Source organism: Chenopodium quinoa, unplaced genomic scaffold (assembly GCF_001683475.1).
Source record: "Chenopodium quinoa cultivar QQ74 unplaced genomic scaffold, ASM168347v1, whole genome shotgun sequence".
Lineage (NCBI taxonomy): Eukaryota > Viridiplantae > Streptophyta > Magnoliopsida > Caryophyllales > Amaranthaceae > Chenopodium > Chenopodium quinoa.
In genome coordinates, this window is record NW_018742204.1 from 6652151 (window position 1) to 6677496 (window position 25346).

The 25346-nt window shown below is 34.0% G+C and overlaps 4 protein-coding genes across 7 annotated transcripts; 2 read left to right on the forward strand and 2 right to left on the reverse strand.

Moving 5' to 3' along the window:
- Positions 1-3901: 3901 nt before the first annotated feature.
- LOC110708560 (gamma-glutamylcyclotransferase 2-3-like) lies at positions 3902-5006 on the forward strand. Of its 2 annotated transcripts, XR_002508778.1 has the most exons (4): positions 3902-3938; positions 4046-4102; positions 4225-4265; positions 4383-5006. XR_002508778.1 is itself a non-coding variant. In XM_021886760.1 (3 exons), the coding sequence occupies exons 1-3, from the start codon at positions 3992-3994 to the stop codon at positions 4462-4464; spliced, it is 234 nt and encodes a 77-aa protein (XP_021742452.1). In that variant the 5' UTR covers positions 3960-3991; the 3' UTR covers positions 4465-5006. The 2 variants fall into 2 exon arrangements, 1 of the variants encoding a protein (XP_021742452.1); XM_021886760.1 differs by lacking the exon at positions 3902-3938 and having other exon boundaries at positions 3960-4102.
- A 1803-nt stretch (positions 5007-6809) lies between these two features.
- LOC110708679 (protein ALP1-like) lies at positions 6810-11496 on the forward strand. 3 transcript variants are annotated; one of them, XR_002508797.1, is made up of 5 exons: positions 6810-7214; positions 7883-8412; positions 8499-9284; positions 9428-9787; positions 10613-11496. XR_002508797.1 is itself a non-coding variant. In XM_021886909.1 (4 exons), exons 1-3 carry the CDS (start codon positions 8158-8160, stop codon positions 8891-8893), a joined length of 543 nt encoding a protein of 180 aa, XP_021742601.1. In that variant the 5' UTR covers positions 7234-8157; the 3' UTR covers positions 8894-9284; positions 9428-11496. The 3 variants fall into 3 exon arrangements, 1 of the variants encoding a protein (XP_021742601.1); XR_002508796.1 differs by lacking the exon at positions 6810-7214 and having other exon boundaries at positions 7232-8412; XM_021886909.1 differs by lacking the exon at positions 6810-7214 and having other exon boundaries at positions 7234-8412; positions 8499-8724; positions 8832-9284; positions 9428-11496.
- A 2021-nt stretch (positions 11497-13517) lies between these two features.
- LOC110708820 lies at positions 13518-23115 on the reverse strand. The gene is made up of 6 exons (XM_021887071.1): positions 22343-23115; positions 21869-21980; positions 21699-21791; positions 20199-20399; positions 13966-14182; positions 13518-13827 (listed from the first exon to the last, which is right to left on the reverse strand). Exons 1-5 carry the CDS (start codon positions 22633-22635, stop codon positions 13976-13978), a joined length of 906 nt encoding a protein of 301 aa, XP_021742763.1. The 5' UTR covers positions 22636-23115; the 3' UTR covers positions 13518-13827; positions 13966-13975.
- LOC110719519 lies at positions 22931-24135 on the reverse strand. The gene is made up of 2 exons (XM_021898503.1): positions 23885-24135; positions 22931-23744 (listed from the first exon to the last, which is right to left on the reverse strand). Exons 1-2 carry the CDS (start codon positions 24133-24135, stop codon positions 22931-22933), a joined length of 1065 nt encoding a protein of 354 aa, XP_021754195.1.
- Between the last annotated feature and the right edge of the window lie 1211 nt (positions 24136-25346).

Below are 25346 nucleotides of genomic sequence, written 5' to 3' on the forward strand. Positions count from 1 at the left end.
CACAACTTCTTAAGTTGCGCGCGCCACCTGCTCGTAGTATTTTTTTTAATTCGAGCGTTTTTTTTAATCGATTTTTTTTATTTGACCCCCTTATTTTTTTTTTATGTTATCCTTTGAATATGACGCTAACTTCGTAATTGGAAACCTAGACCAAACTAAAAAAAAAAAGAAAAAGAAGACTATCCTAACACGTTGCACATAGTCACATAATCACATAAGCACGTTATAAGTCAAGATTCACGATGCCATTCTAAGGTCAAAAAAGGCTTGGGTGTCCAAAGGTACCATACCTTAAGAAACGATGCATAAATCAATAACTCAACGTGTTGACCCATGACATCGCCCTCCCAACATTTTGTTGGTGATATGAGTGGGGTGATTGTTATTGATTTTGGGATAGACGCCTAGTGTTGGCGACCCCTAGTCAATGAGCCAATCCCCAATGGTTTAAGTGTCATATTCTTATGCATGACGCAATGTTGCTTGTTTGGTTTTTACTTTTGTGCAAAAGGAAGACATTATGCGCTCAAGTCTCGCTCTCTAACCAGAGTTTATCCAAGTTAATTCTTGTTACAACCCATAGGAAACCTAGTGTTGGATACCTTGAACCATAAATACGAATTAATCATGTAACCTCTAAATTCCCAATGGAGTCGCCACTGTAAGGAGGGTGATCCCATCGTAAGGGGTACTCTCCTTAAATGCCCTTGGCGACTTAAAAGCCTAGGACTTTACACTTGTTAAGGTGTAGTAGGATTTGAATTCCTGATTGCTTGGGGTACCTTGAATTAGAATTGATTCTATCATCACGCTTTTTTATAAGAAACAAGTAGGAGTCGCCAATGAGTTTTAGGAAAAACTCATAAACCTCGTTCATGCCTATCTTTCATGTGGAGTTCATGGAATAATTAGCCCAAATCATAAGTTTACCCATGCCCAAATTGGTCTATAAACCAAAAATGAGTTCGGGAGCGAGGGTACTAAGATAACGTTCCTTTTAGAGAGGAATCGTCATCCTAACCCTAGTACGACCTCTACTAGCTCTTCCTTTTTCACAATTTCATCACCAAACAATATATGCAACGTGATACCTAAAACTGTGTTAGTTGATTTTATTTACAAACATTAATTCACGTAGGAATTACATTGTCATTTTTCTTATTTAATAATATTCGTGAAAGAACAATAAATAGACAAGATTCGCCTTGGCTTAAGTGATCAACCAACAATTATTTAATTCAATTCTAGTCTTTATTTAACGCAAGATACTGTGTGGAGTTGATTAATTAATTATTTTAAAAGTGATCAAACAACACTAATTAATTAATTAATTAAAGTCCTTTTAAACAAGAAAATAAAGGTGATTTAACTAAGTACTCGGGAATTTACCACTTCTCTTTGCTAGATCTCCGTTTAGAACACTTATGGACACCTTCTTGTTGGGGAACCTCCACCTTAGTAACAACGTATCGAAAGGGTGAGTGTTTAGGACAAGAGGGCTAGGTTGCACAAGTTCACAAGTTATTTCGCCAGAGTTTTTAGGTTAATTTCTGTCTGTTGAAGCCTCGGTTTAAGCTCGTATTTATAGAGAAGGATTACGTTTAGGGTTTCGAGCAATCTGTCGCAGCAGGTGTCGTGCGCAACTAATGAAGTTGCGCGCGGCAACCCAGCGCAAGTTATAGAGTTGTGCTGCTATGTGCAGCGCAACTATTGTTCTTACGCGCGGCTTTATGGTAAGATTCAATTTTATATTTACCGTATAATTTCCAAATAATTACAAATCCTCTACAGCGCAACTCTGGGTGTCGCGCGCAACTGACATAGTTGCTCGCGGTAGCCCAGCGCGACTTTGTGAGTTGCGCGCGGCTTTTTCTGCGGCAGCACTAAGTTTTAACCTAGGCGCTCCTAAATCCGTCATTATTAGGGTTTAAGCACGAACTTCAGCTTTATTATGATCTGGTTTAGTTAATTGGACATTTGTTTTGGCTTTTTCTTTAATTTGGGATAGTCTTTTGTGTTTTGTGGCTAAACCAGTTATCCATAAGTATTCTTCACTTTGATCCAACACAAAGATGACTTTATTTGTCGTCATTGCACTTCCTTTCGGGACAGGAGGCCAAAAGTAGATGTCTACAGTGTGTTCCACCCGGTTCACCCTTTGGGCTAATTCTGATTCGGGGAACACTTCTGAGTGGTAAGGTTCTAGTTTCATCCCAATTGTTGTTGCGGGGGATCGAACATGGGTTATCTCTACCAAGTGTACGTAGTCTCAATCACTACTACACCAACAGTCAATTGGTTGTCGAGCCTAGATATGATTTCGTTTTCGTTTGGGATTAAGGATTTGGTATTATTGTTATTGCTGTTGAGCTGAGCTATAATTCCATTTGAGATTAAGGATTTGGTATTTTTGTAACTGTTGTCGTCATAAATTGATGAATACGATCAAATCATGTTAATGAACTTACTTGGAGCACTGATTTTTACTGTACTTGAAAATTTAAAATTAACTCCTTCATTTTATTATTAATTTGGGATGAAAATAAATTAACATTGGATACAAAACTTAGAATTTTGTAAATGTTGGTTGGATCAATAGTGTCACTTTACCTTGTTCTTCTGAGTTGCTTTTAGTTCTTGCTAGATTTAGCAGATAGATACTTGTATTATTCTTGGTATGCATATCGTGGGCTGATTTCCTTCCACAACAATCTCTTCATATTTTTGACTTGTTTTTTTGAATTGTTTAAGTCTAGTTTAACGATTACTATCTTCTATTCATCTATCTTTGTAACATATTTCCCCAGGACTTGTATTGTTATATAATTGACTCACTTTGCTCGGTTAGCTGTACATTACATAATTAGTGCCTTAGCCTTGTACTTATATTGTGTGATAGTTTTTTATGAACTAGGGTGGCTAACGAACGCGATGCGTGCGCCATGGCCCTACATCACAAATTTTGTTGCTAGTAACATTAATGAGGAAAAATATGTAAACAAATATTGTTGAGGGTATCAATGTCTGCACACTATTCTTAAGAGTTAAAAAAAAAAAAAGCTAATTAACATTAATGGGAGTAATTAAGTAAATAAACATTTTAGAGGGTATAATTGTCCAAGCAACACTATTCATAAGATTATCTCATACTTTTTAAAAGGTAGGGATATACAACATTATTCATTCTCGCATTATTAATTTGTACACCATATAGTATGATCACAATCAAATCTGTTAAAAGTTTAAGGTTCTGCTGTACATTAAGTATGATTTCCCACCTGTTCATTTGGGTATAACACTATAACTAACAAAATTAGGGACACAAAATTCAACAGTTATGAAATCTTGCTTTTGATTGCAATTCTATAGCCACCAACGAAACTAAGGGTAAACTTTATATAGAGTAGCAATAAGATTTTGAAAACCTTTGAAGGTTAATCTAATATGGAGTAGCAATTCAGTTTTAGAAAACCTTTTAAGGGTTAATCTAATATAGAGTAGCAATTCAGTTTTAAAAAACCTTTAAAACCGCAAGAGCCCAGCCCAGGAGGAATGCATGGTTTCCGGCATTGAGAAGATGTTCTAGTCTGAAACACTTAGTCGATTATTGATGAGGATCATGAGAGACATTGATCTTGTTTAGTGCTAGATTAGGCCGTCCTCTTTCACAATGACCTTAACTTTTGACTTGGGAGGATTTTTTGAGCTAGAAGTGTAGTTCTAACAATTTATTATAGCCGACATTCTGACTCTTTGCTTGTAATCCTTGTATAAAGTGCTATTTTTCACATCTTATGTATTGATGATTTGGAATTTTCCTGCTTTAATGCAATGTACAAATGTTATTACTTGGTAATTTATTCAACTCTATTAGTTCATGTTAGTATGGAGTTGCTTACATGGTTTCCCAAAAGGAGGATATTGAAACTGCAATCTCGGTAATATTTTAAAAGCTAATGCAACCACCATATTTCCTCTTTCCCTAGAGTTCATGATCGATGCCACCATTTTAACAGAATCCCTTCTTTGGTGTAATGGCACGCAGTATTTGGAGGTGAGAGAGAAACAATATGACCAAAAGGTTTATTTGGATTTTTATACGGTTAGTAGTGAAATACTGAATGCTAAATTTATCTCTCTTAATCCATCTTGATCTCTACAAGTCTAATACTCTGCATCTCATGCACCATTGGTTGATGTACTGTTTTTAAATTACATGTTTAGGAATCAACCAGTTCAACACCAGCTGTGAGCAATGTGTTGGTGTAAGTGGCCAAATTGACACCTTCTTGATCACATTGAGTCTTTGTTAAGTGTGTTAGATGGAACTCTTTTTCAATTAGACTGTTTCACTGATGTAGTGATATTTGTAAAAATTTCAGATATGTAGCCTCTTCGGATAAAAAGATGAATCAAAACTACTTGGGTCCTTCACCATTAGAGGAGTTAGCCAAGTATGTTTAAATCTCACCATGTTTTTTTCCCTCTCGTTCTTGCAAATGTCGCAATTTTTCTGTTCATTTTTTTTTTATTTCTTTTTTCTGGCAATTGTTCCTGTGGCAACTTGCATTGAGGATGGCAATCAATGTTTTAGGCAATGGCATGGAAAAGAATGCTAAAAACTTTGAATATTCGTTTCTGTGAACACACTGAATTTACCGATGGTTTCCATAGTTGTTTTTCTCCCCTATGCAATGATGCAATGTTTGTAGCCTCTATATATCATACTTACAAGTAACTAATTGAACTCGGTATGCTTACTCTGGACTTCTGTATTTGACATTTACTATGCTGATGTTCTATCTTGTTTTGCCTGTTATAACTTTAAATATATTTCCTTTCTCTTTTTGTTGCCAATCGGGTAGGATGCACATGTAATGGATCTTGCTAGGGAAGTGAGATGCATTCTCTCAAAGGAGGTAAAGAGCTCAGAGAATGGCGATCTTTGTGAATAAAGATGAAAACATTGTTGCCTTGATTACCTTCTGGCAAGCCCCTCAAAACTAAATATTATTGCTTCAAATATTTGAAACATTATTCTCCCCAGGCCTTAAAAACACCTCTTTGTTCCAATTATTTACAATTAGGGATTGGAGCTTTCATTTTTAGTCAGCAATAGCATGTACTTAAGTATAGCACTCTAGACTATCTTGAAAGTTGGGCAACATTTAGACTATTTGTACCTATAAAATACATGGATATTGTGTTGTTGGATATCATAATGTCGAAACTGTGGTTTGCTATTACATCTGCAGAGTAAACTAGAATTAAGGCATCTATACCAGCCTGTGTGACTAATAAATTTGATGTAGAAATCTCAAAGCCGAAGCATATCTTAACTTGGCAGATTACCCTATTGTACCAAATCCTTAATGTATATGACAAAATCTTCTAAAAATACATACGTATTAGAACAACTATAACCAAATACACAACAATAATATCGTCTTCTGAGATGTAGAATACAAAGCCTTTTCTAGTCATCTTCCTTTGACAAGGTTCCTAATCATCGACTTCTAGAATCAGATTTGTGTACTATATCAATCATGCCCTTGTTCCAAACCTAATTCCAAGCTTTTTCTAATTTGTAGAAAACTATGACCACTAAAAAAAAAATTAAAAAAAAAATAAAAATAAGATGCATAATACATATGAAGTTTCTTTTTTGTTAACCCTACAAGTCAATCGTCTAGAAGTTATAAGTTCGATTCTGGGTGACCTAAGAGCATCAATATTTATGGGAAGTTAGGTTCGTCATTTCACAAAATAAGGGGCAAATACAAGTTTATTTGACAGATATACGAAATTTTGTTAATCTGGTGGCATTTTTGTAAATACTAGGTTAGATCCCGTGCCATACACGGTTTTTCAATCTTTTGTAACGGAGTATCAATTTAAAATCTTTTTTTTTTAATCTCAAACAAGCTACTTAAAATATTTTTTTTTATCTTTTTTGAATACATATTATATTGCTTTCTTCTATTTTGAACTTTGATGGCATTTTTTTTTCAAATATGATATTTTTTCATTCACCAATTATTTAAGTTGAAAAATATATATTCATGGTTTTTTTTTTTACTATAAATAGTCATTATATATTAAAAAATAATTAAAAATGTAGGAATTTATTTATACAAAAATATGGTTAGATATTTAAGTTTAAAAATATATTATTCTACGATTTTTTTTACCTAAATTTTGGAAGTAAATATATTGTGTATATATCTATCAATTTTTAAAAAGTTTTTTTTTTAAAAAAAACATACTAAGGACACACCAAAAGATGACACGTGTCATTTCTAGTGTGTCTTTTAGTATATTGTTATTGATATTGAAAAAGCGTGGTCATTTATTCAGTACTTTTGGTGAGCTCTTCAATTACTGTTTGCAACTTGCATTTATTGTTTGGTGAGGAAATTACAATGTACCTCACAACTAGTACATGAAAAGACGCATGTAACCCTCCACTGGTACTTAAATAGACGATTATACCCCAGATAAACAAAATTGGGAATTAACTGGGTATAACTCCAAAATAAGCATTTGGGGACCTTCCCACTAATGTTAATACTTCCAATTTGACAAATATTTTTGGAGAGGTAATACTTAGGGGTGTTCAAAAATACCCGACCCGCTTGACCGACCCGAAAACCCGATGACCCGCAAATTACCCGACGGGTAATTTTTGAATTTTTCATCTTTTTGCGGGTCGGGTACCCGACCCGTTAAAAAGTTTGAGTTTCGGGTCGGGTAATGTGCCATACTTTGACTTCCACGGGTGCCCGTTAAATACCCGTTTGATTTTTTTTCGTGATTTTTCACTTTTGCTGGGAATAGTTTGGACTTTAGGAGTTTAGGGTTACTCATTCACTCTACTAAGGGGGTGTATGGGTTTTTGGTAGAGTTGGAAACGGAATCAGTTCCCGTTTCCCTTACAATGTGTTTGTTTAATCGCTAAAGAAACAAAAACCGTTTCCTGGCTCTAACCGTTTCCATTACTTTGTTTCCAAAGTAAAATAAGGAGAAACAAATAACGTTTCCAAAGTTAAAAAAAAAGGGAAACAAATTTTCTCTCTCCTCTAGTTCAACCATTCTAGCGACAATTCTCAACTTCGCTCGATAATTTTTCTGAAAATTCTCCAAGAAAACTGATTTCACACCAAAATTTTTAGTTTTCTACCTAAAATCTACATATTTCTTCAATCTCTAATACGGTAAATTCTTCACTTTTGCTTGTTCAATTTCTAGGGTTTATATGATGTCAATTTCGCATTCTGATTTGAATTATTTACTTTCTTGTTTGATTGAAGTATTTTTTTTCTCTTTTTGTTGATATTCTGCTGAATTTGATGGTATACATTGCTATTATTGCATGTTATTTGTTGTTATTTTGTGTTTTCAACCCAAATTTTGATTTAAGCTTAAATTAGATGGTATAATTTGCTATTATTATTTGGTTTCTTTTATCAGTGTTGATGAATCAATACTTACTGATGTTTTATTCTGCAAATTTCTATTTTATGCTATTATAATTTCCTATTATTATTTGTCTTCTTTTCCCCCAAATTTCGATTTGATGCTTAATAGTAATACTTACTGATTTTGTTCTGCAAATCAGCTTTGTTTAGCAAAAGTCAATGGTAAATAATTGAATAAAAAAGTATCCATAAAACAATAACAATGCATTTCAAATGTTATTGTGTGCTGCTACTATTGAGGCAGATTGTTAATGTTGTTTGGTTGCTATTGCTTTGCTGGTTTTTAAGGTAGATTGGGTCTCTAATTTTTGTTACTTGATTGAATTGCTATTGTACTAGTGTACATTTTTGTGATACTAGTGTATATTGATACTAGTGTACATTTTTTGGATTGATTTTTCAAGGTTTCTACAATGCCTCGACTTATGCGTTCCATAAGGAAGAAAAAGCTAAAACAAATACAACTAGTTATTTCAATGGTTATTATTATTTTGATGATGTATTGGATGTGGCATATGATGTGTGTTGTTACAATAAAGGGTGTTCAAATAAAAGAAAGGAAAAGAAATAAAAAATTGTTACGAATGTTAGTATTGAGAGGGCTTTATATAGGGAGAGTGATGTGAAATGCAAGAGCGAGCTTCGCGTTAATAGAAGAACTTTTAATATTATTTGTGAGATGCTTAGAGACATTGGGGGTTTAAGTGGAACAAAAAACATGTCGCTTCAAGAGATAGTAGCCATGTTTTTATACACGTTGGCTCATCATAAGAAGAATAGGTCTATTGGACAATACTTCTTCAGAAGTGGAGAAACCGTGAGCCGACAATTTCACCTTTGTCTAAGGGATTTTCTCAAGTTGCATGAAGTACTACTTTACAATCCCACACCAATATCAGATGATTGTGAAGATGAAAGGTGGAAATCCTTCAAGGTATTGGTATTTTCAAAGCCCGTGCGTTTTGCTAGAATTTTCTTATTTTTGCTTGTTTGTAAGTAATTTTTTTCCTATTTTTGTAGAATTGTTTAGGGGCATTAGATGGGACTTACATTAATGTAAATGTGCCTTCACAAGAACAACCAAAGTATAGAATAAGAAAAGGAACAATTGCTATGAATGTATTGGGTGTTTGTGCACCTAATATGCAATTTATTTATGTTCTTCCTGGTTGGGAAGGTTCGGCCCATGATATGCGTGTACTTCGAAATGCTCTTTCTGGACCAAATGGTTTTAGGGTACCTCGAGGTAAGTGAAGGTCTTTTTTTTGTGAGTATATATGTTTTGTTAGTTTTGGTAGGTAGTAATCATTTTGTTTAATAACTTTGAAGGTAAATATTATTTGGCTGATGCAGGGTGTACGAATTGTGAGGGTTTTCTTGCTCCATATAGAGGTCAAAGATACCATTTAAAATAATGGATGGATCGACAACCCAAAAGTGCCGAGGAATTCTATAACATGAAACATGCTAGGCGCGAAATGTGATTGAGAGATGTTTTGGCCTACTTAAAGGAAGATGGAGTATACTTAGAAGTCCCTCGTTTTTCCCTATTCGAACTCATGGACGTATTGTGATGGCTTGTTGCTTATTGCATAATCTAATTAGAAAATTCATGCCTACGGATGATATAAAAGAAGATGAATTGAGTGAATCTGATGATGATTCCGAGAGTGATTCTGATGATGAGAGGGAGTTTATTACAAGTGTTCCTACTTCAGATCATTGGACCAATTTTAGAAACACATTAGCCCAAGATATGTTTAACGATTGGAGGGCCAGAGGTAGACATGGTCAATAACACAAAAAGTATGATATGCCTTATAATATGTTATGTTCAGTTTTGTCTAATATGCCTTATAATATGTTATGTATGATATGTTTTATTATAATCAGCCTTGTAATTTGTTCTGTTCAGTTCTAATATGCCTTTTAATCTACATTTTTTTCAGATGGAGGATAGTCAAGCTAAGGGTGAGGCAAGCAATCGAGGAAGAGGCAAAAATAAAAGGTATTGGACGTATGAAGAAGACGCGGTTCTAATAAGATATTTGCATGAGTTGAGTTGCGATCCGAAGTGGAAGTATGAGAATGGGTTTAAGAATGGTTACATGAATAAGTTGGAATAGATGATCAATGGTGTACTTCCTAATTGCAGCTTGAGAGCGGTTCCCCACATTGAGTCAAGGATCAAGCATTGGTCGGAGAAATATAGTGCATTGGCGGAAATGTTATCCACCTCAGGATTTAGATGGGATGTTGAGAAGAAGATTCTACAAGTAGATAAGTTATTGTTCGGCGGATGGGTAAAGGTATGAACTGCTCTTTGCTTCTTGCTTATTGAAAATTGGTCAAATCATGTTGCTAGCTAATTAATGCAAAATTTAGTTTTAATCTGCTTGGCTCTATGTCTAACATGGACTTTGCCTAAATTGCTAGTGTTGATAATCTGATGTCTACAAACTGGTATAGCTTGGCAAAACTTGTATGAAATGTTGTGACAATTGATGGCTTTTGGCTATATAGGAGTATAGGACCAACTCGTCGACCTAAGTACACAATCGTTTTCGACAGGGCAAAGATATAAAGATTTTCAAAAACCTATAAGAAATCTGTACAGGGAAAATGTTAAATGAATTACAATAACAAACAAGATTTAAACTAAATATGGTGAATGTTGAATTGTTTGCCAAATTGAGAATATAAAGTTATCAAGTTTATGTTTTTATAATTAATTAACTTGGATATTTCAAAACCTAAACTATATGCTGTTGTCATGTTAGTATGAAAGGATAACTATCAATCAAGGCCTTAAGGGTACTGAAGTTGTTAGAATTGTTTTAGCTCTTTATACACCATTAGTTGTTTTTGCAAATGAAATATGATAAGTTGGATTTGTGACAGTCTACCAGACATACCCCAAATGCTAATAGGTTTCATGAGGTTGTCATCTGTGGTGGGTTTTGTGAAGGGTGAAAAGCTCCTGGACTGATAAGTTTGTAAGCCATACCCTTGATTTGGAATAAGGCATTGATTGGCCTAGTACTTTACAACAAATGTTGTAGCTGCTTTATTGTCTTTTAGGATTATGCTCCAATAAACATATGTTGTATTTTACATGTTATGACTTGTTGCAGACTCATAAGAAAGTTAAGGGGTTGTTTGGAGTTCCTTTCGTTCATTATGACACTCTAGCAGAAATTTATGCAAAAGACAAAACTACCGGAGATGCAAGTGAGTCGTTTGTTGATGCTATAGAAGATATGGATCAAGAGATTCATAAGCAACCATTGAATGTCGAGAGTGATGAAGAAGATGATGTGAATTCTACTCATTCGGACACTTATTCTTCTACAAGTTAATCTAGAAAATGTCCCATGAAGATAAAGGATGATCATTCAAGTACTCCTTCAAAAATGGCAAAAGTGAAGGCTTCTACGATTCATTCTTCCGCAAGTGATTCCACTACTCAATCCGGAAAACGTTCTACAAAGGCGAAGAAGGCTAAGGTAAAGGGAAGAACAAGGTAGATTTGAAGAGTTTTTGTAGGAATGATGATGATGATTTGGTGGCCTCCCTCCATGATGTTTCTAACAATTTTGGGAAGATATTTGAAAATATCAATGTTAATCTTGGGACTATGGCTAGTGCATGGTCTAAAGCGGAAGAAAGAGAGCAAAGGATGGATGAAAAAGTGAACAAGGATTTGGATGAGGTGATGAAATTAGATGGAATTTCTCCATCTGAAGCTTTAGAGGTTGCTACAATTCTCATGGCGGAAGAACATAAGATTCGCATCTTCTATCAAGCTCCAACTAATATGAAGAAACAATATGCAATTGATTTCTTAAGAAGAAGTAGAAAGTTTTGTCCTAAGTTGTTGTTATTTGAGTTAATGTTTTAATGGTTTTTAAATGCCTTTTGTTTTTTTTATTTAAAGAATACTAGAATTTCAATGCTTTTGTAATCAACAATTTATGTAACTTTGCCTATATCTAGCATATGATATATTATGGTGATCGGTTCAATATATATATATATATATATATATATATATATATATATATATATATATATATAATGGTAATTAGCGTTGCTCTACATTGTATAATATAATGTATATCAAAAGTTAGCTAAGACATCAAAAATTAGAGGGAAAGCTATTTGTTTCCAAGTTACCTATACCAAACAAAAGGAAAGGGATTGGTTATAATTGTTTACGTTTTCTTAGTAATACCAAACAACTACTAAGGGTAACACTATATATTACCCTTTCCCCTCCTAATTTGTTCTCATTCCCTTACATTTACTAATTTGATACCAAACACCCCCTTATATTTTGAACATGATGAATCTAATAAGACTAATACAATGATTAAAAGAATTTGTGTGAATTGGGTAGAATTTCAAACTTAATGATTTTGGAAATGAAAGAAAAATCAAGTATGGAATGCATCTCTTCTATATAAGCCAAGTGTGAGGTGCTACTTTTTTAACACTAATTTTTATATGTACTTGTCACACGGTGAGGTAAGCCACTATGGGATTACTTAGGGTTACTCAGTTAGGGTTAAGTGTAACTTAATGTTATAGTGTTAATTTGTCAGTATTGTAGGAGTTACTCCAAATTTTTACAAACGATCTCAAGGTGTGACATAGAAAACACGTTTTTTTATTAAAATAAATAAAAAAACATAACACCATCTTCCCGAGCAAAATTATACTTCCTCCGTTCTTTTATTATTGCACCACTTGCCTTTTTAGGAAGTTTTACGAATATTGCATCATTTCCTCTTTAGGAAAAAAATTATGTGTGTTCACACTACAAATACCCAACATACCCTTGCTTTTTCACACTTACTTTTTAGTTTATCAATATATCACATGGACAATTTTGTATTTTTACCTTTCTCTCTCTTACTTTTTTCCACTACCAAAATATTTACACCCAACCCTTATGGTGCAATAATAAAAAAAACGAAGTAAGTACTAATATTGGAGTAAATCAAAATTTATTCAAGCATAATTTAACAAAATCATAGGGTAATAACAAACATTGAAGACTCTAAGCTAAACCGACATTACAATGCATAGAGCGTCATTGGTGAAGTCATTCACTGCATTTACAGAAGATTTAGAAAGGCAATTTATATTCAAGGCATGGTATGCATTATTACCTTTCAAACTTGTATCCATCTCAAAGTTTAATAGCTCTAAGTTCAATTCATAGTTAAACCAAGCAAAAAAACAGAAGTAAATATTTAAAAAAAAAAAGTGTTTTTAAGAAAATCCTAAAGATTTCGACATCATTCAGACCCCTGTATCAATAAACAACGTTTGGAACTGTTAAAGATGATAAATCCAACTAAAACTAATTTGCATAGCTGCCAATTCTGAAAAACACTCTGCATAATCATAAATTCATAATTATAATATATTACTTTAATAGAAGCCCCTAACCTTTATGCTTCTGCTGTAGATTTGTAAAGATATACGAAGTATATATTGAGCACGAACATTACATTGCATCATTGCTAGAAAGCCTAGAAACACAACTTTAGGTTTACAACTGCGCCTTATTAAAAATAGTTGCACTACATATGAACTACTGGATTTGAGGATTTTAAGACAGTTAGCACCTTTGAAGCTATGTGCAGTTCAGCTTATCGTTACATACTGTATCATTGATAAATCTTTTGTATTAACATACAAAGACCAGCATAATGAAAAAACTCTTACCATAATTACAGACTTATCACATTCATTAATTAACCGTGCTCCCTTAGGGGGACTACATGTTTTTGCACGCGTGCCAACCACTGGTAAAAGCATAGAATTAGATTCGAAGTGTCAGTTTTAATTGGTTCAATGATTTCATTTAAATTGAAATCAGCAATATCAAATTTGTTTGATTCAACATATAAGATTTATAGAAATATGTACAATACAGCACTTAAAAATAAATCAATTAAAAAATTTACCATACCTTCAACTACCTGAGGCCTTCTCTTAGTCTGCAAGATTTAAATCTAAGAATAGTGGTAGAAATGAAGAGTATTTACCAAGGAAATGTAAAAACAAAACAATTGTTAGATTTAGAGTTATAAAATAAACCTGACCAAATAGTATGTTTAGAATTACAAGCAAAAGTTACTATGTACATGAAAACTTACAACTTTTGCTCATACCTACATGCCATTTCATCAAGTTTCTTATGTTAATGGTGTCCAAAAAATGTCTTCAATGATTTAGATTCTAGATTTATCTCCAATATCCTTTTTATAAAGTTTCACACTTTCACTCTCCTCCAACTCGGCTAAACAGGGTTGAGTTAGTTGCCTATCCTTCCCACCTACAAATGATTGCAACACAGGATTAAAATAGTACAAATTCAAACATCTATTTTTGTAAAAAAAAAAAGATATCTCCTATCTAGAGCTACTCAACTTCTAAGCTATGCAAATGATACAGTGAAGATAAAATGTGGTACCTTTTAGCAGTTATGACCAAGGCCATTTTGCATCTGTCCAACTAAATTGATGATCTATTACATTGGTGTCTCCTCTGGGGCACAAACTTGTTTCAAAGTCCCCTGCCTTGCAGTAATTTAACTTCTTGTCACGTGATACAGCTTCCTCTCTATAAACTGGATTATTATACCTAGGATGTTGGACAAATGAAACACTTTTCCACCAAAGCTTAAGAGCCTAGCACATCAAGAGAGTAAAGGAAAAACATACACTTGTTAGATCATACACACTAGAGCATTTTGCTCCCGGTTAATGCTATTTTTATTTTACCTGAATGTTTGTTTAAGAGATTTTAAAGCAGATGGCCAATGTATGGGACTTAAAACTTTAAAAATCAATAATATGATCATATTTCATCAAAAAGAATGATTTAAAACAGATAATGTGTGAGCTGGAATGAGAATAGAACTAAAAAGTGCCTGATATGTGTAATTTGAATTTGCAAATCCATCTCAAAGTTTAATCACTTCATTTGATCTTGCCAGTAAATGAACAATCCTTCATGGACTTCTGATAATGTGGGTCCATTGCAATGTGACATACATAATACATTACCACTTATATCACAGTACCACTAGCAGAATACTTGTGTAAACTATTGCATAAAATACTTGGGCACATCTTGAAAGAGACAATGCATAAACTGTGAAACATTAAGAAATATGACTAAAAGTTCAAAGAAGGGTGTTTTGAGTTTTTGACTTTTCAAAATCAGTTTAAACACAAAATTTTACTTGTAGTACATAACTTAGGATATGAAACTATACTGTCTCATTGAAGCCTTTGCTAATTTCTAGTCCCCTCTAGTCTCTACAATATCATGGATTCGTGATTGATGTCATTGATCTCTTATGGTTTTTGTAAGTCATATAGTTTTAAAGCCATAATATATTGGGATTTTATAGTAAACAACTTTATTTATAAATTGAAGTTAAGAAAATTTTGGAAACTGGAAGGTCTAGAAGATATGAAGAAACTATGAAGCCTTATATAGGTTCTCACCTCACTCTGAAAGTAATAAAAAGCTTTGCTTCATTATGATTATCATCTTCCCTGAATAGTGTTCACTGGCAAAGTGATGTGAATCAAGAGGGTAATTCTTTTGAAGAGCCAATTACATTGATTTTACATCCAATAGGGTTCGAACTTGGAGGGAAAAGTCAAGGATGGGTCACTTGTTTGATTATCAAGGAAGAAGGAAATTTTATACTTAGTTTTTTGTAGAATTTGCTTGCAAGTTTTTACCTTTCACTTGAGAGGGTTTTTCTTGGTTTAAGCACATAGGATTAAGTTTATTTCTGTTATTTAGTTGCTATAAACTTCCTAAGTATATTAGGAAAGTTTTTAGTATGTTTAGGATTAGTTTATTCTAATTAGAAGTAGTTTCCTATTTTGTTAGGATAATTGGGGGGCAAGGTTAGGGGTTTGTCCTAATCCTTGTAGGGATGGAATTAGCTTATTTTTAGTCTATAAATAAGGGATTTCCGTGGCCTTTAGAGTCATAAAAAATCAAATTAATTCAATACAATTGTTTAGCTTTGTTTAAACACTTTCTTTGCTAGTTTTCAATTCAAGGAGTTGTTTTGATAATTAGAACATGCAATTCTTAGTTCTAGGAGTAGTCTAAGATTTGTTCATCAAAGTATCTAGTTCTAGGAGTAGTCCAGATAATTTGATTAGGCATTGAATCCGTTGCAGGAGTGGTCGTTTTCGAGGTCATATCCGGCTACTTTCATTCGTTTTTGGTTCGAATTTCTTATCAAGAACGAAGCTTTATTCTACTAGTGTGATTTTAGATCTTTTATTAGGTTAAAGGGCTTTAATCCACATCAAATTGGTATCAAAGCTTCAGTTTTCTGTCAACTTCAAAGGGTCGTTCTCCTTTGTTACGAGGTCTTTTAAGGTGATTCTTTTTTTATTTTGGTTTTGTCTACTTTCTATCTGCAAAATTTCAGAATTTTCAGAGTTCATTTGCTATTAAACTAGACTATTTTCTGTAACTGTGCCATTTTTAGTCCGATTTGGTAGTTGGTGCGTATTGTGTGCGATTTTGTACAAAGTTGTGCTGTGATTTTTGTGGTTTGTTTCTGTGTTTTTAAGGTCTTTTTATGTCTGTTTATAATGGAAGAATCGTTCAAAAAAATCATGGATAAGGTAGTAAGCTTACGAAAGAGTACGAATAACTATTTTGATGATTTTGAGGAATTATTACTTGATAGAAAGAAAAGGAAAAAAAAAAAAGGCTGAATCGTGTTCCTATAATTTTACCAAAGAGGTGTACAAGTTGGCTTCCGAAATTGAGACTCGTTGGAATAATAATAAGAAGAGTGTTTCACTACACAAGGTTTTATCTACAACGAATAATTTATTTCATACTCGATGCAAAGTTGGTAAAACTACTTGTAGAGTGATTATTGATATTGGTTCGTGCACTAATATTGTTTCAACCGAGGTGGTGACTAAACTACAACAGCTTACAAGAGATCATGAAAATCCATATAAGTTGGGTTGGCTTAATGATTCTAAGGGATTTCATGTAGAAAAACAAGCTTTGGTAAAATTTTCTATTGAAAATTATAAGGAAGAACTACGGTGCGATGTTATTCCTATGAGTGTTTGTCACATTCTTTTGGGTAGACCATGGCAATTCAATCGACATGTGAAGCATGATGGTGAAGCTAATACTTACTTGGTCAAGGTAGGAACGAAACGTTATAAATTGATTCCTTTGTCTCCTGATGAAAGCCATTCAAAAGCTAAGGAGAATCAACTTTCTACTATGTCCATGAACGCAAAAGAGTTTCATAAAGAGATGGAGGGAGATTGTCATAAGGATATTGAAGGGAAACGTTTAGGTTCTAAAGAGCTTGAAGAAAAGGTGATTGAAACAATTGATGTTCCCATTGTGTGTGACGTTGTTCAAGATGAGATTATTCATGATGATCTACCAAAAGAAACATCGCAAAAGGTTGTTGATACTATTTTTGTTCCTCTACCAAATTTAGTTGCTACAACATGTGGGACTGAAGATGTTATTGTAACTTTGTAAGAGCCATTCGTGAATCAAGAGAAAAATTCAATGGTTTCTTTAGAAGTGGTGGATTCGTTGGGCATGAATAAAGAGAAGAAATTATCATTCATACATGGGAGAGAACTAAAGCCTAAAGTGTTCTTATGGTCAACTTCGAAGACCAAGGACCAAATTGAGAGTTGGTTATTTCTACTTTATTGCCTTGCTCGTGGTGATGTTCTAACATTGCTTAAGATTGCTAGCATTGAGGTAATTGTTCTTTTGGCTTGTATTCGTCGAATTTGGATGGTTTCATGGTATTGTTCTACTTGTTCTAATGAAGTGAATTTGAGGGCAAATTCTTTTGAAGAAGGGGAGAATGATGTGAATCAAGAGGGTAATTCTTTTGAAGAGCCAATTACATTGATTTTACGTCCAATACGGTTCGAACTTGGAGGGAAAAGTCAAGGATGGGTCACTTGTTTGATTATCAAGGAAGAAGGAAATTTTATACTTAGTTTTTTGTAGAGTTTTGCTTGCAAGTTTTTACCTTTCACTTGAGAGGGTTTTTCTTGGTTTAAGCACTTAGGATTAAGTTTATTTCTATTATTTAGTTTCTATAAACTTCCTAAGTATATTAGGAAAGTTTTAGTTTGTTTAGGATTAGTTTATTCTAATTAGAAGTAGTTTCCTATTTTGTTAGGATAATTGGGGGACAAGGTTAGGGGTTTGTCCTAATCCTTGTAGGGATGGAATTAGCTTATTTTTAGTCTATAAATAAGGGATTTTTGGGGCCTTTAGAGTCATAGAAAATCAAATTAATTCAATACAATTGTTTAGCTTTGTTTAAACACTTTCTTTGCTAGTTTTCAATTCAAGGAGTTGTTTTGATAATTAGAACATGCAATTCTTAGTTCTAGGAGTAGTCTAAGATTTGTTCATCAAAGTATCTAGTTCTAGAAGTAGTCTAGATAATTTGATTAGGCATTGAATCCGTTCCAAGAGTGGTCGTTTTCGAGGTCATATCCGGTTACTTTCATTCGTTTTTGGTTCGAATTTCTTATCAAGAACGAAGCTTTATTCTACTTGTGTGATTTTAGATCTTTTATTAGGTTAAAGGGCTTTAATCCACATCACAAGGGCTAGATAAATGGTGTACCATAGATGCATGTACATGTTGGGCAGGCCGGTGTTTGTATGATAAGGTCATTCGAAGCAAGTTCTTTCTCTAGATATCGTATCTCAATGATATTGAGCTTGCTTACTATAGAAAAGGGGTTAGGACTCCTCAGATCAATTATGAAAGAAATATTATTAGAGATGTAAGCTGCATTCTTGAAATCTAACTCATAAAAGACAAACACAGAAATTATGAGGCACTCTTTACAAAGATATACATATATCGATGAGGTCCTCAAAAGATTGATTATTCAAAGATGAAAGGGCATTGATGCTCTAATGGATAAAGAGGACAAGATACACAAAGTTTTAAAACCGAGTAGGAGAGAGGAATTGAGAATCACTCCATAATGTTTCTGACAGCATGTTGTATGTATGTATTGATGCATACACAACAAAATGTTTCCTATATTACAAGATTCATAGGCTGATACTAGAATAACTTGAAATTAATCAATGGAAAGGCATAAAGAAAGTCCAGACATACATCAAGAAGCTCATGATGAATTTGGAGTTTCTTGAATACTGGAGATGTGGATCATAGTTGATGATGATTTTCCTGATAAATATCTACCAGATGTACACTCACTCTTGGAGGTTGAGTAGTCTACTTGAATAATGTAAAGAGGTTAAGAGGAGTCATTTATATGATGCAAAGTTTCTAGCTTCTCACGAAGCTACAAATTGTGTTTCATTATTAAAAAAATTATACATTTATGTTCAATTAGGTGAGTTTGTTAGTAGGTCTCTCAACATATGTATTTAGAGGTAAATGATAATGATAACACGGTTTATAAACCTGAAAATAATAGTAGGACTTCATCCACTAGAATTCAATAGCTTAAGTCTATAGCAGAACCTTTCATGGAACTACTCTGCTGATTCCTTTTTTTTTTATTAAATGTACTATAAGATATTGATAAGCTTGTATCTAGTTTTATCTTTCTTGTGTCATACATGTTTGTGATCTGTACAAGGAAGTAAAAACTCGCATGCAATGATTGAACAAAGGTATACGTAGACAGATTCAGGTATTTTGCACACTTTAAAGTAAGCTTGTATTGCTCTTGCACCTTAATGGGAGCTACTCCTCTGTTTCAAATGTTTGGAGCCTTTAAGATTTTTATTTTTTTTTTCATGTATCCATAAGTTTACAAAAGATTTTGGTACTATCATGGTCCTTTGTACATACTCAGGATAATGCTAGAATGGACCCATATTATGTTGACTGTAAGACAAACTTAACCTCAATTTGGCATTTGCATTAAAAAAAAATACTTAAGATTCATTGTTTACAAGGTTTCAGCATGACTTAGATATGGTCTAAGCTATTGCTCAAGCTCTACCATCTAAAAACATTTTGTCAGCATGAGTCTACAATATGTCAGCCAAACTGTCATATGTTTCAGACTCAAGGAATTATTGATTCGTTCAGCAAATATTTTGATCTCAACACCCAATTAGTTAACACTAATTTCCACAAGGGATCTATGCTACGTGAAAGGCCTAAAGTAAGATTAGATCAATCACAATTAGTGCTAACAATGAGCTAACTCCATTTGTGCCCATCAAGCTTATGAGCTAAGGTGACTAATTCCCTTTCGTCAGGGAAGCTCATTCACCAATGCTGGGTTCCATAGATACCCAGAAAAGCTAAAGCCCATTCTACAGCTTGTTAATAATCCGAGCCCAATTTAACTGCTAAGCCAAAGCTTCCGTCACTTTCAATCAAATGTGTCGGACTATTTATTTGATCTGAAAGTTATTCTTCTAAATGATGCTCTTAGAGACAATAAAGGTTGAATTATCTAATTCTGAAATCGATTTAGTACTTCCTCTGCCACAGACCCAAGTAAATCATGACTGGATCACTATAATTCAAAGTGTATCTTGAAAAACATCAATATTAATGCATGAAATATCCTTGAACATTCAGGCAAAAAGAATCAGGTTGATTAAGCTCAAACTTAAAAAAATTGCTACCCTTGAAAAAGTATCACTTACATGCCAATATATCCAAACTGCAACTTTGTGCGGCATCAACCAGAAGAAGAATAATTTGTCAGCTACCTTTGAGGTACTCACTCGTTGCGCTCTTAATACAGCACAGAAATGTTCACCCAGATCCGGGTGATGAACAGAGATAACAACTGACAAATCATTTCCAGGTGCTGTTGCCTTGATTTTCCAACTCCCTTGCATGTCCTGCATGATTGCTTACGAGTCATTTATTTTATAATCAATTCTAGTATGAGGAATCCAGCATTTGACACCAAATAATCGAAGGTATATCTTTACAGAAGTTGAGTAGGATAGCTACGGTTTACTGTTTGGTAAGTGAGTCACCATGAGAACAGAAACAACAAAATCATCTGCAATGCTGAGATAAACAGCTAATACTTATGCAATCCTTACAGAACTCAGGCTAATACAACTGCAACAGGTTTTCTCAAGTATCATGACACTGATTTATATTTAAATTTATTCTTCAGACAAATACCACAGTGGCTTTAAAATTAACTACTGCATATGAATGAGAAACATCAAATTAAAACAAATACCCAATCATAAAGTTTAGTATTTAGACATTCAAAATCAGTGGTCCATTGAGTTTATGAAGTTAAAGAGTAAGTATCCTACGAGTCCAGGTAACATAGCTCTGCCAATGCACATCATCAGGGACAAACCATTGAGTAAAAGGTCTACTCATACAGCACATCATCGAGAAATTAACCTATCTCCCACCAAACTTTTTACAGTAATAGACACAAACTCATCCAAGGGTTCATTATACAAGAATAATAACCAAATTATACAGCATTTATTGATTTATAACAAGCACATTCCATATATATTGTACTGAACGATGTGAACATATAACAGTATCTTTAAATTTATACAAAAACCGATAGTCTTACCTATAACACTAATACATTCAATTGTAAGAAATGAATAAATGACGATGTCAGTAAGCACTAAGCAGTAACCTCCTCTGATATTTAACCTCAGGGTTAATCTAGAAAAAGTGGTTCCAAGAAGGGGACTCTCAATGAACAGCAGAAATCCGAAAGAGGTTAGGATAAAAATGGTAAGGCCAAATGCCTGTCCATTTTTATTTTCGAAAAGTCAAGGAATAGTTGCCTCCATCTTATATGGGCTATAGTTTTCTTAACACTTGGGGACCCAAACAGATGGTGCTTCAATCTATTCTCTCAATATTGTAAGAATTTCTCATGTTTGTGCGAAATATTATTTTCCCACATTGAAAGAATGGTAGGAAGGTAGCTAGCATACAACTCTGCGGACTAATCATCCTATATCATGATTATGAATTTATGATTATAGCATATTATAATAGTTCTTGTCTAAATGCAAGTCTTCTATCTAAGTACGACAGAAAGATGTGCATAATCTTGGCAAATAAAATGAATGATGCTTTACAGTTTGCACACATATGAATTAAGGGGGAAAAAGGGTGAGCCAATTAGTTTATCAATATCATACCATGAAAGGGCTAACATGTAATACTTTTGCAACCACGTCCGAGCTTGGATTAAAAACAAATGTAACTCTTTCTCCCCAAGGTGTATTAGTTACCTAGACGAAAAACAAAATTGTCAAAATCACAGTAGAATTGAGATTAATGTATTGTGTATTTGAGATTGATGTATTACCTCAGCTATACACTTCTTCAAATTAGTAGAAGAGTTTTCTTGGTCATAGCAATAGTATAAACTCAACGGATTCTGTTCATATCCCACACTAGGCGGTATTGTTAAGAGAAAACTGAAAAATAAAGGCACTATATTTCAGAAATGTATACATAAATTAGGCCTAATATTCTTAAAAATTTCTAAATTGACGTTTTAGAAGAAAATTGTTGGCATATTGACAAGTTTATCATCCAGCTTGGGTGGTAAAAAAAAATACAATTAATTTGTCCGTTTACCTGGTCTAATTTTTTTATCTTAGTATTAAATTAGTACTCCCTCTATCTCTTTATTAGTGTTTCCTCTCTCTTTGTTATGTGAGTAATAAATATTAGAAAGGGACTCTAATAAAGAAACGGTCACATTGACATTAAATATATAAATCGAAAACAGCGTAAATAGCAAATGAGAAGGAATGAGTGAGCAGTTTAAACTTACACGGGGCCAGTAGTCCCGGCAAGGTTTCGAGCTTCATCAGCCGATAAATGGTTAGAAGACGGAGAAAGAGGCGAGACATCAAGATGAATGAGCGCATAACGAACATTGTATTTAAAAGAGTGGTGGACAGGACGGCGGCGTTCGTGCCAAACAACACCTTGGTAAAGAATGATGCCGTCGTCATCGGAAGGTAATATGCGGCGGAGGAGGAGGCGGAAGGGGAGGAGGAGAGAAAGAGCAAAGGAGATGATGGAATTCCAAATGATGGAGCCTAAAAGACAGAGTAACTCCATTTTTATGAAATTTTGTGGGAAGTTTTTTTGGTTTTGGGCGGGGAGTTTGCTGGTTTTGATGGATTGGGTTGGCTTTGGGAACTAATGATTTTAGCCAAGATGAGTGGTGAGTGGTAATAAGCAAGTCCACGTATGTTTATAATTACGAACGATATGGGTGTCTATTGGATGCTTGATTTGGATTTAGGTCAAATTCAATTTTATATTATAAAATATAATTAATTATTTGTAAAAAAAAATTAGTTACACGTTCGTTTTTTTTTTTTTTTTTTGAAACCCGCGGAAAATATTATTATTAAAGATCAAGGTCCGCCAAAGTTTGAAAGCTTTGGGGGAATAAACTCATACAAACACGTTCATTAGAACTACCCGGATCCCATCTAGCGGCATAATGTGCCACTGTATTTCCCGCCCTTCTAATGTGATTACAAGCAAAATAGGAGAAAAAGCTTGACATTCTATGAATATCATCATAAAGGAGAAAGATAGTAGCTGCTCCCTCCTGCTTGGTCTTGATAGCCCTGACAACATTGATTGCATCCCCTTCTAATACCACCTTCTCGTATCCCATTCGTCTTGCAATTTCAATCCCATAACGGGCTGTCGCAGCTTCTGCCATTTCAGATGGCCACACACAGCCTGTATTTCGTACAGCGACCAGTAGCAAAGACCCCGAGTCATCCCTCACCACAACCCCTAACCTCACTGTCCCATTATCAGGAACATAGGCATCGAAATTAACCTTCACACAGCCACGCCTAGGAGCACTCCAGCTTGCACGCGAGGGTATATCAGCAACAACAACCCTTCCACCAACCTTAGCATTATAAGTGCCATAATCCTCACACATTCGCACATACCCTGATGCAACCCAAACGCTGTTCAAGTCTCTTACATTTTCGAAAACCGCCTTATTTCTACAAGACCACGCAGCCCACGCTAAACATGAGAAGAGTAAAAGCTGTACTTTGTCCAATTTGCTAGCCACCCACATTAACATTTCCCTAAAGGAATCAGTTGGAGCTTCATCAATAAGGTTCCTGAACTCACTTTGCTGCCATATAGCAATCGCATATTTGCAGTAGAAGATGGAATGAATCACAGTCTCTCTACCACACCCACATACAGGACATACAGAAGAGGTTCGAATATGCCTCAGAAACAGGACATCCATAACCCCCAATGTGTTTTTGCACGCCCTCCACAGGAAGTGGCACAGCTTTGGTGGCCCATTCAAACCCCAAACAACCTTCCAAATGTCATTCCCCTCCGTGCCATAGTATAGATTCCATGCATTCGTGCACCCCAATCTACCAAGCCAATAGGTCGAACGACTGTAAACAGCCCATCAGATGTTGGCCACCAAAATCTCCTGTCATAAACTGCAATATTAGGCAGGGGAATGTTCAGAATTTTGTTGCAATCCTCCACCCCAAAATTTGCTCCAACAGCCTCAACATTCCAGCACATGGCATCATAATCAATGAGGTCACCCACCATTAAATTCTGATCTGAATTTGACAGCGGCGTAGGAACAAAGTGGGATCCATCTCCAGGCAGCCATGCATCATCCCATACCCTTATCGAACTTCCATGGATTGGGTTGGTTTTGGGAACTAATGATTTTAGCCAAGATGAGTGGTGAGTGGTAATAAGCAAGTCCTCGTATGTTTATAATTACGAACGATATGGGTGTCTATTGGATGCTTGATTTGGATTTGGGTCAAATTCAATTTTATATTATAACATATAATTAATTATTTGTAAAAAAAATTAGTTACACGTTCGCTTAGTATCTCTTTGGTTTTTGTTTTTTGATTTTCTGTTTTTGTAAATCATATGATATATAATGTCAATTTCCCTCAAAAAATTAAATATAATGAATAAAAATTAGTCAAATTTACAAAAAATTTCATAATTTTTAAAACTAACCACTAAAAAGTGGAAAATACTTTTTTTTTTTCTAGTTTTCTGTTTTTGGTATTTTATTTTCAAAAAATCAGGAAACTCAAGAAAAAAATGTTAGAGAAGCCTTCAAAATAGGAAACTAGCAAAATGTGTTTCTACTATTCTCTTGTCACTTTTCAAAATCATCATTTTTTTAATAAGTTTCACCAATTTTTAATTCACTAGTTTAAATCTCGTGCAACGCACGGTTTTTACTTAATCAAATTATGAATCAGTGAATTATAATGTTAACACAACAATAATTTTTTTTTTCCAAAAAAAAACAATATTTTTAATTGAAACAAATACTTGAATTTCTTTTCAAAAAAAAAAAAAACTTGAATTAATATTATATTGTTATCAAAAGTTATTGGTTATTAAATATTAAAAAAAACACAAAAATTTAATGATTATAGTGTTTTACATGAGAATGCAATTTATAATTATACCCCGTGCAATGTAATTATATACCCATATGTCCCTATTTTATTGGCATGTTTTGACCGGTACAATATTTTATAGCATACTATAACTGGCACAATGTTTTACAAATTTATGGCCTGTTCACATTTACTTAATTTCAGTTCAGTTCAGTTCAGTTCAGCTCTAATCAGTTCAGTTAAGCTCCAATCAGTTCAGTTCAGTTCAGCTCTTAATTTTCCTCTCTCATAGAATGAATAAAGTACATTAGGACCAGTAAAATACATTAAAATCATACTTTTTTGTAATAAAAAAAATACATTGGGGCTATTATAGTACACTGG

Bases quoted from the DNA above. Each gene is read 5' to 3' on its own strand.
- LOC110708560 (XM_021886760.1), top strand. From the start codon at position 3,992: ATGATCGATGCCACCATTTTAACAGAATCCCTTCTTTGGTGTAATGGC. The intron at 4,103-4,224 runs GTTAGTAGTGAA...TTACATGTTTAG, and splicing joins TTTATTTGGATTTTTATACG to GAATCAACCAGTTCAACACC. The intron at 4,266-4,382 runs GTAAGTGGCCAA...TAAAAATTTCAG, and splicing joins GCTGTGAGCAATGTGTTGGT to ATATGTAGCCTCTTCGGATA.
- LOC110708679 (XM_021886909.1), top strand. From the start codon at position 8,158: ATGCTTAGAGACATTGGGGGTTTAAGTGGAACAAAAAACATGTCGCTT. The intron at 8,413-8,498 runs GTATTGGTATTT...CTATTTTTGTAG, and splicing joins AAAGGTGGAAATCCTTCAAG to AATTGTTTAGGGGCATTAGA. The intron at 8,725-8,831 runs GTAAGTGAAGGT...TGGCTGATGCAG, and splicing joins TGGTTTTAGGGTACCTCGAG to GGTGTACGAATTGTGAGGGT.
- LOC110708820 (XM_021887071.1), bottom strand. From the start codon at position 22,635: ATGGAGTTACTCTGTCTTTTAGGCTCCATCATTTGGAATTCCATCATC. The intron at 21,792-21,868 runs GTAATACATCAA...TTTTTCGTCTAG, and splicing joins TGAAGAAGTGTATAGCTGAG to GTAACTAATACACCTTGGGG. The intron at 20,400-21,698 runs GTATGATATTGA...GCAATCATGCAG, and splicing joins TACATGTTAGCCCTTTCATG to GACATGCAAGGGAGTTGGAA.
- LOC110719519 (XM_021898503.1), bottom strand. From the start codon at position 24,135: ATGGTGGGTGACCTCATTGATTATGATGCCATGTGCTGGAATGTTGAG. The intron at 23,745-23,884 runs GTTGTTTGGGGT...TGGGTGTGGTAG, and splicing joins AGGGGAATGACATTTGGAAG to AGAGACTGTGATTCATTCCA.